The sequence below is a fragment of the Sinocyclocheilus anshuiensis genome, unplaced genomic scaffold, assembly GCF_001515605.1.
Source record: "Sinocyclocheilus anshuiensis isolate Anshui unplaced genomic scaffold, SAMN03320099.WGS_v1.1 scaffold447, whole genome shotgun sequence".
Classification (NCBI taxonomy): Eukaryota; Metazoa; Chordata; class Actinopteri; order Cypriniformes; family Cyprinidae; genus Sinocyclocheilus; species Sinocyclocheilus anshuiensis.
In genome coordinates, this window is record NW_015552615.1 from 1,865,760 (window position 1) to 1,875,263 (window position 9,504).

At 34.9% G+C, this 9,504-nt stretch overlaps 1 protein-coding gene and 1 long non-coding RNA gene across 2 annotated transcripts in view; one reads left to right on the forward strand and one right to left on the reverse strand.

Annotated features, from left to right (window-relative positions):
• Positions 1–245: 245 nt before the first annotated feature.
• tnni1b (troponin I type 1b (skeletal, slow)) lies at positions 246–4,634 on the forward strand. The gene is made up of 8 exons (XM_016457157.1): positions 246–289; positions 1,374–1,401; positions 2,224–2,230; positions 2,405–2,446; positions 2,666–2,797; positions 3,083–3,172; positions 3,778–3,954; positions 4,070–4,634. The coding sequence occupies exons 2-8, from the start codon at positions 1,394–1,396 to the stop codon at positions 4,160–4,162; spliced, it is 549 nt and encodes a 182-aa protein (XP_016312643.1). The 5' UTR covers positions 246–289; positions 1,374–1,393; the 3' UTR covers positions 4,163–4,634.
• Positions 4,635–6,815: 2,181 nt separating this feature from the next.
• Positions 6,816–9,504, reverse strand: part of LOC107666067 (uncharacterized) — a 12,252-nt gene continuing 9,563 nt past the window's right edge. The window contains exon 3 of the long non-coding RNA XR_001631632.1: positions 6,816–7,143. This is a non-coding gene — a long non-coding RNA (uncharacterized LOC107666067). The remainder of the gene's footprint in view (positions 7,144–9,504) is intronic.

Sequence of the window (9,504 nt, forward strand, 5' to 3'; positions counted from 1 at the left end):
AAATTTCTTTAAGTGAAACAGTTTTATCTTCTAGTAAGCTAAATTAGGTTGTGAGACAGGCCCGAAGCATCATGAGGAACCACAGTCCACAGCTGTCTAACCGGCTAAGTGCCGCACAAGGCCTATCAATAACAGCCCTCCACAAGTGCTGGATAAAAGCTTTATGTGTGTGTGTGCACGCTAATAATATCATCCAGTAACAGGCCGAGGATGAACAATAAGAGGGTGTCTTAAAAAAGAGAGGCATTGTTCTAGAGCATCACTTCTCTGCCCATCTGAGCACTGCAAGGTAAGTTCATTCAGTTTGCTTCCGTGTTAAGGAAAGTTAGCCTGCATTGCATTTTTCTTCATTTCTAAGAAGAATAAACCAAATTAAAATATTTAAAAAATCTGAATACTGCATGGACGTTTCCTTCTCAATATCTGTTAATATGGCCAAATGTGTAACCAAATATTAAATATTACTGTCATCAAATGTAATGGTTCAAGAAATTGTCATTGGAAAAACCCATATTGATGTCAATACATGTGGTGAATATTACTCTTTCCTTTCATTTTATTTACAAAAATGCTTTATGATTTATAATCTTTCTCCGTCTCCCAAATCACTTTGATTTTATCTCTCAGATCATTTAATTAAAAAATAACCCCTTTATCAAGCTGATTCAAACATTTACTTTTGGCCTTCCAGTACTGAGCTGCATAAAACCTAAATTTAAATTGCAGAAACCCAAAGCATCATAAAAACATTACTTTGGAAACCACCTTTGGCGTTCGGTTAAATAAACCTATCCAGTTCCAGATTTATGATGATATGCTCTTTCATTTTATTGCGTAATTTACCGTATTTGTTTTTGTAAGTGCTCTAGGCCGGTTGAACATCATTGAGCGGAAACTTGGGCTGGGTTAAAGCCTCTGAAGCTCTGGTGCGGGTCTATTTATGGTGCATTGCAAGTGGATATGGGCTGGAGAAAGCTGGGATTGTTATCTGTGCGGCATAGTTACCATGCCAAAATCACCGCGCCATGATAGGCGTCTGCCAACACCTTTTTCCCAATGGGTCCACTTCATCTGTGTGCACGGCCACTGTCAGGACTTTGAAGTGGTTAACAGATGCAGAACAAACGCCAAATCAATCAATTAGCAGCAGTTCATTTATTTTAAAAAGCAACACCTGAACGGTCGACATATCATTACCGCAATGATTTCAAGAGTCGAATACGTGAGGCTGCTGCTGTTAGAGTAAACAGAGGTATAATGGCATCTGATTAGCACGTCTGAATCTGGAAAGGCTGTCTGATACTTGAGCCCCTTGAAGATCCTCCCAATGGTCCTGCCTTTTGGAAACAAACGCCTTTATTTTTATCTCCTAGGTTGAATCGCCATTGTAAAGATGCCCGAGTGAGTATATCTCTGTGTCTCTGCTTTCTGTTGTTCGTCATCTTAAGACGTCTTACGGCTCTCTCGAAAAATGTGCTCTATTCTTGGATTTACCAGCTGTGTTGTCTTTACTCAAGGCCTCAGAATTAATGAAGGCTGATTAGGAGTCTTTGAATACAATGGAGCCCAAAAATCTGAGACCACACTGAAACTCTGAGAAAGAAAATGATTTTAAAAAAAGATTCTACACTATTTCTGGGTCACTTATTAATAATCAAATAAATAATTAATTCATTAAATCATTTGTTTTGCTTCTTGATTCTCAATTTATGCCAAATATCTTGGACAATCAGGTTTTGTTCATATCACCTTAAGTAATTAAAAAAAAATTAAAAATTAAAAATTGTGTAGGATTTCCAATTTTCACTCAGAAACTGCTAGTAAATTTAACAAATAATATAAAGAAAATAAAGAAATGCAGTCACACATTGAATTTAACATGTCATTTTTAAGTAGAAAGACTGAAATGGTAAAACATACTTAAATTAGACAAATAATTACATTTTCATTATTGATTTTATTATTACTTTCTTGTAAAACACTCCAATAATCTTTGATTTATTTGTAACTTTGAAAAATCATTTACAGTGTATCAAATTATTTTCCCTCCAATTACTTTATTATAAAAATCACTATATTATTAAAAAATGTATTAATTTGAAGAATGCTAAATAAAAGCATTTTCTCTTTGTGGTCTTAGACTTTTGGACATCAAACTAAAAGCTTTGTTATTAATAAGAATCATATTTTATGATCTAATTGTGTGTTTTTATTCTTTTGCAGGCAAGAGGTGAGAGTGACAAGCCATCACTGAATGCCACTTTTTCAATACTTTTTTTTTGATCTACCAGCAAACTAATCTACTGTAACCATAACAAATAATATTTTGATGTGAGAATGATAGTATATGACAGCATAAATAATGTCTGCTCTATATAACCAATGCTTATTTGAAATTTGATAGAAAAAGTCCAAGATCTCTGCATCTCGCAAGCTGATGCTTAAGGTACAACTGCACTGCAAAAATTGTAATCATTTTCTTAAAACAACATGGGTAGTGTTTCCTGTACAAAATGACACATTTGTAGAGTGTTTTGGGAGGGTTGCTCAAAAAATGTAATAAAGCAATATTTAGCAAGCATCACAAATTAAGAAAGTGCATTCAAAAGCTTTTGCTCCTAGCATATATTAGATGTTAAAGTGTGCATGTCTGTGTGTTCATCAGAGTCTTATGGTAGCTAAAGCAAAGGATGAGTTAGAGCAGGAGCTAGTAGATAAAGAAGCAGAGAAGGAGAGATATCTGGCTGAGAAAGCTCCTCCGCTACAGACGAGTGGCATGTCTTCCGCTGAGCTTCAGGTACATCATCCACAACACAAAATCACAAAACACTCTCATACTACTGATATTAATATAAATAAATTCCTTACAAAAAGTACCATGGTATTACCAAAAATTATAACATGGGAAACCATGTTTTTGGAAACTATAGTATCCCAAAAGTGCTATTTAAGAACCATGAATATTGTAAACAAACAATAATATTGTTCTGTATATATAAAATCATACTTTTAGAAAAACTTCTTTCACCATCAGCAGAAACAGCTGCAGGCATGTAAACACTATATTTGTTCTCTCTATCAGGAGCTGTGTCGGGAACTACATGTTAAAATCGACGTGGTGGACGAGGAGCGCTACGATATCGAGGCTAAAGTGCTTCACAACACAAGAGAAGTAAAGAAACAGTTTAGCTCAACAACACACCACGTCTGTAGGAAAATGAAATGTCTTTTTGGCCATTCACAATCACAGCAACTCCCTGAACCAGACATGAAATAACAAGTTTCCAGCATTAATTTGTCAATACATATTAAAACCAAAAACACTATCCAACATATTTACTAAATCAGAACCGATTTAATATTTCACAGAGCACAACAGTGAGTGCCTACTTATTCAACCTCGGTTGTGGAAGCATTTTTCCCATTCATTTTCTCTGTAGAATTAAAATTCCAACATTCCAAGATTAATCACAACAAAAAATGATTTAATTTAAAAATATGAAAATAAACAACAACAGAACATTTTATGAAAAACTGAAGAAAAAAAAAAGAATTTTGCAAATGCCTTTGCTGGCTAAAAAAAAAGAAAAGAAAACATGGAGGGAAACAGGTTGCGTCGCACCTGTTTATGATCTTGCATTATTCCAAAATAATGCTGTAATGTTAATCAGGTAGAACTGTGGTATTGTGTAAGAACATTACATCATATTCATACAAGAACCAAATTGCTCAATAATAACTAGCGAATGATGAAACTTTTAAACAAACCTGCTGCAGATCAAGGACCTGAACATCAAAGTCGTGGACCTGAGAGGCAAATTCAAGCGACCCACCCTGAGGAGAGTCCGAGTCTCCGCTGACGCCATCCTGCGCTCTCTGCTGGGCTCCAAACACAAGGTGTCCATGGACCTGAGAGCAAACCTCAAGTCCGTCAAGAAGGAAGACACAGAGAAGGTGGGCTGGGGGTCAATGGCGTCCATCGTGGCTGAAATGAAAGAGCTAAGGTTACTCACACACCTGTACAGTATTACGACATAATTCTGTTCTGCATTTGTGTGTCTCTTTGTAGGAAAAGACAGTGGAGGTCAGTGACTGGAGGAAGAACGTGGAGGCCATGTCTGGAATGGAAGGAAGGAAGAAAATGTTTGATGCAGCACAGTAAACGAGTGAACACAATCAACATCTGCAAACATGCGAGTGTGTATAAGAGAACCAAAAGTTGACAGGAAGTCAAAACACACCATATTTACTTTACTACTACACATCTTTTTTTAACTTTTACACGCGATTTTTTTTGGGGCCAAACTACAAAGATTAAAAATGCATCCCTCATTTTGTTAATGTGCTTCGAAAGCTTCAAATACATCTGAAATAAACTAAGAAACAGGAATGGACACATATTTACAAAATACCAAGTGATTTGTCAGTGTGTTCAATAAATACGTCAAATTAAAAGCCCTGTGATGAAATTGCCAGAAAGGGTTGAGCTTCACGTGAAAAGTGTCATCAACATTGTACTGTAAATAAATTGTGTAATTTGCAGATATTATGATTTCTCATTTCATGTGAATGGTTTTAATGGACAAATGTTTGGTAAGGACTAAAGCTGAGGAGAAAATGACTAATAAAATTAAATGAGCAAATTAACTGGAAATTCAGTACTCCTTTCTGCTTTATAAAATGATTCATCCTGACTTATATGGTGAGTCTGTACAGGAAAACAGGATGTGCTGATAAGTGACTATTTCATTGGTTTTATAGTTGATTTAATTGCATTACACTCAAACAAAGAAGGGATTGTATTTTCTCGATATATTTAATAGAGTCTAATTTCATCTTGAATACGAGTAAAGATGAAGACCATCAGTAAAATCCTAGCTCCTACACTTACCAGCTGCTAGAGGGCAGTATTTACCTGCTAGAACTTATTGTATTAAAATAAACTATCTATATTTATTTACTTATACACTATTTGATCTATATTTATTTAATAGCTTTCCTGTAACGCAAACAGTACAGCATGGTGCCAGCAACCACAAGGTCATGGGTTTGATTCCCAGGAAAAACAAGAACTTATTAAAGCTAAATGGGTACCTTGAATGCAAATGTATGTCTCTTTGGATAAAAGCATCTGCCAAATGCATGTACCATGTATGATCATTAGTAGTAATAGAAGCTGAAAGGTAGCATATTTATTCTTATGATGGAAATTATGTTTATGAAGCGACAGCTCCTAATACCCTTCAAAATGTTCAAATTATGACCAAATAGGGTTTCACAGTTTGAAAAAAAAAAAAAAAAATTATATACTGTATGTATATATATATATATATATATATATATATATAAAACCCAGAAACCCAAACATTGATGTTAAGAAGTTGAAAATAAAACATCATTCTTTTTTAATCTCTAAAGAAGATCCATAAAACAACTCAACTATAGTGGAAATGACCCAGTTTAAAGAAACCGTGAAGAACTTTTATTCTTAGGAGTGCATTGAAAATAAATAATTGACAGTGATCTTTAGAAAGCTTCTTAAGTCATACTTGAAACTGAAAAGCTGCATAAAAAGCAAGGCCAAAGCCATTCATCCAAAACATGTCCAAAAACATAACCAGCTGTAAAAGACCAACAAAACCAGTTACTAAGGCCAAACACTGCTCACTGTCCATGACGTGCACATGAGGTCAGAGTGTCGAAAAGGTGAAACATTTCATGATTTCATGATTTAATTTTTGTGACATTCACCCATTCCTGGTCACATGACTCACCTCTGAAATATGAAAGATCTGCCTTTATGTCCCTCATATTACCTCTGCATTCACTAGTAGAACAGAAGTTTTACTCTAGTGCTGGATTAATCGTCAGAATAGTGTTTCAACACAGTACAGTTCTGCATTCATTGTGCCGAGTTTCTTCATTCATCTTTCTTTTATCAAACGACTTGGCAAATAACATGTTTTAAGAGCAGGTCAGTTAAAGAGTATTTCTTCTTGAATGAGCAAGTGAGGACAGTCTCTCTATCAGCGTTGATATAATACTGTCAGTTCTTATGAGTAATGTTATCTAATTTTTAGAATGTATATAATTTATAATATATTGTATATATTATAATACTATGTTATAGTGTCTTATTAGGATGAGATTGCAATTACATATATTTTTTTAAGTATAAATCTTTTTGTGATAAAATTATTATAAAAACTTCATAATATAAATTCAATTTAGCAGATAATTTATAACATTTATAATCATATATCTCACATATTTTATTGTCATATTATATATTTTGATATTGAATTACGTTTTTTTTTATATTATTTGTGATATTATTGTTTTATAAAAAAAAAGGCTAACATTATTTTTTCCCTTTATGCAGCCCATATAAATAATAATGTTTTTTTACTCATATTTTGTATTGATGACAGTGGTGGCTTAAATCAAGTTTCAATCTTTTCATGTTAGATACAGTTTAGTTATTTATTTAACAAATTATATACTGTAATTTAACAATAAATAAATAAACCACAAACAAATAAAAAAATACATGTATAAATAAAATAAAACAAACCTAATTTACATAATACTTTTTATAGTAGGCGCTCTCAAAGAATAATAATAATGATAATAATAATAATAAATATAGCTGCAAGCAGCGATAAGGGGCTGTAGTGCAGTGCAGAGCAGGAAGATCAAAAATCAAAAACAGCGGAAATTGAATTCATGTGAAAAACAGCCGGTTCAGAATTATTGGTGAGAATGAACTTAGAATAAACAGAAGTTTAAATGAAAATGAACACAGCACGGATAAAATCATTTATTTCTAATCCAGGATAAATAAAGGTGTGTACAATGCTGATCTTGATAATAAAGGAATCAAAACAGGACAAGATTACACAAAATTTTATAAAGTTGCACTACACGGCACCCACAATCACCAGGTCACGCGCCTGTCACCGATCTTGTTGCGCCACTGGGGAGATGGATGTTCACACAGATGCTGACGTTCAGAAGTTCAACTGAGAATCAATTCAAACAAACTCAGGGACGGTCAACTTCCAAGATATATTTCTCAGGAATGGAAGCGAATATCAAAAATCTGTTCAGTCATTTCTGTGCGGCTCGGTCCAAAGATCATATCTAGAAGGAGTAGCGAAAAAATTTACTTCAATATTCATTTACTTCAATATTGCGGACAGACACACTGATGGAAAATGACAAGTGAGATGCCGTCAGAATCGACATAACCCAAGGAATTAAAGGACATAAAAATAACAAAATTTGGACAATGTTTTCAAAAGTTATGTGTTTTTGCAATAATTGTTATATCTCTGGAACACTAGGTGGCGCTGTATTCAAACTTCTGAGGTACTTCCAGGACCTGGCGTTGATGATCCCTACCAATTTTTGTGCAGATATGCCAAATGGTTCAAAAGAAATTGCAATTTATGCCAAATTTCAAAATTCCGGACACATGATTCACATGGTTTGCCAATCCTGGCAAAATTGATATCCCCAGATTCGGCATGACCCGAGGAATCCATAGACACCAAGATCATAATTTTCAGATTAACTGTTCAAAAGTTATAAGCCAAAATAGCAATTTTTCATTTCTCATGATCCATAGGTGGCGCTGTTCCCAACTTTGGCATGTAGCCTCATACCATCCTGTTGAAGAAGTGTATCAAGTTTATTTTGATTGATCAAAGTTTGGCCGAGATACAGCCTCTGAACCAATTTCAGGTCAACCTCGGTTAAATTCACAGCATCATAACTTTTTTTTTGACAAGTAGGTTAAAAAATTCTGTTCAGTCATTCTGTGAAGGAAGAGTATCGAAAAAATGAAAAACAGTACTTTTCAAAATGGCCGCTACGGTAATGGGTGCAGACTTCATGTAAGAAATTCAATGTGATCAACATGAGGAGAGTAATCAGGTACTATGTTTCATTTTTCTAGAATTAGGGGTTCAAGAGTTATTACCATTGGAATGTTTGAACTGGTGGTGGCGCTATAGAATTGGTCCTAGAGACCCCAAAGTTGGCCAGATCACTATTCATGGCCATCACTACAAGTGTGCCAATTTTCATCATTTTCCTATATTCCGTTCATAGGGCTGCCATAGACTCCCATTGGATGAGAAGAAGAAGAATCATCAGTACAGATACAATAGGGGCTACAGCCCCTTCGGGGCTTGGCCCCTAATAACAATACATGTGCAGAAGTCTGGCTACATACAGTACATTCAAGCTAGGGCTGTCAAAATGGCTGAAAAACTACATTTAAATTTTGTACTTAAATATTATCAATATTCGAATTATATTCAAATTTAAAAGGCATAATTTCAGTTAGGGGGGAAAAAGCTTTTGGCTTCTCTCCTGAGGCCACAAGAGGGCCATCGAGCAAAATATTATTCACGTTTCTTCAAAGCATAATAAAATAACACGACTATCTTTGAAAAAAGTGCATAATGTTTAAAATAATGTTTATAAACCTTATATAATTAAAGTTGCTGAAACAAATAGAAACATGAAACAGAATCATGCATGTATGTATAGTTTAATACAAAGGACCGAAAACCAATCACAAAGAGTACTTTCTTCATTTAAAAACTTGAGATGCAGTAGGATGGGGAAAAAACCGCCATTAAAAAAAACTGACATGTTTTTAAAAAGTTGAACTTACATTAATTTCCATGGCTTTCTAAACATGCCGCTCTCTGTGAGACGCGAGTGCAACAGTGATAGATGTCCCTCAAGAAAATGTGATAAATATGCGTTCTGTGTGAACGGCTTGGTTTCGGTTTTGACAAAAACAACATCATCTCCGCATGCTGATGTTCTTTTTTCCCGCAATATTTTGAATGAACAACGTAGCAGCGCCACATCTACTGGGTTCAACTGAACAAACATTAAAATGCAACGACACTTACATCGTCGTCGCATTTCGTGCGCCACTGATAAGGCTGCCTGACACACACCTAAAATTTTAATGCAACGTTTTTGCATTCGAATGTGGATTTTCATTTTAAATTCGACGAATATTCGAAATTCTAATTTTTTTTTGACAGCCCTAATTCAAGCTATTGTTTACTGAGACTGAACAGCTTCTAACTTTCTGAAACTAATAAGAGACCCGGTGAGGTAATAAAGAGTAGAGATTCTCCAGCAGGTCACACTGTCACATTAGTTACTCACTGAATGAAGTAATGGAAACTGTCATTGTGTTAATATTCTCACCTGTGGGGTTTGACATCCTGTGACCCTTCAAACAGGCACAGGAAATGAGCAGCAGGTCAAGTCAAAGTGACTGAACGTTTACGAGCTCTGCCTAGACAGATTTCTGCTCAATTGTTTACAATAACTAGATTTACTAGACATTTTTACGATGACCTAGACCAGGGGTAGGCAAGTTCGGTCCTAGAGAGCCGCGCAGTCCTGCAGAGTTCAGCTCCAACCCTAATCAAACACACCTGAACAAGCTAATCAATGTCTTCAGGATTA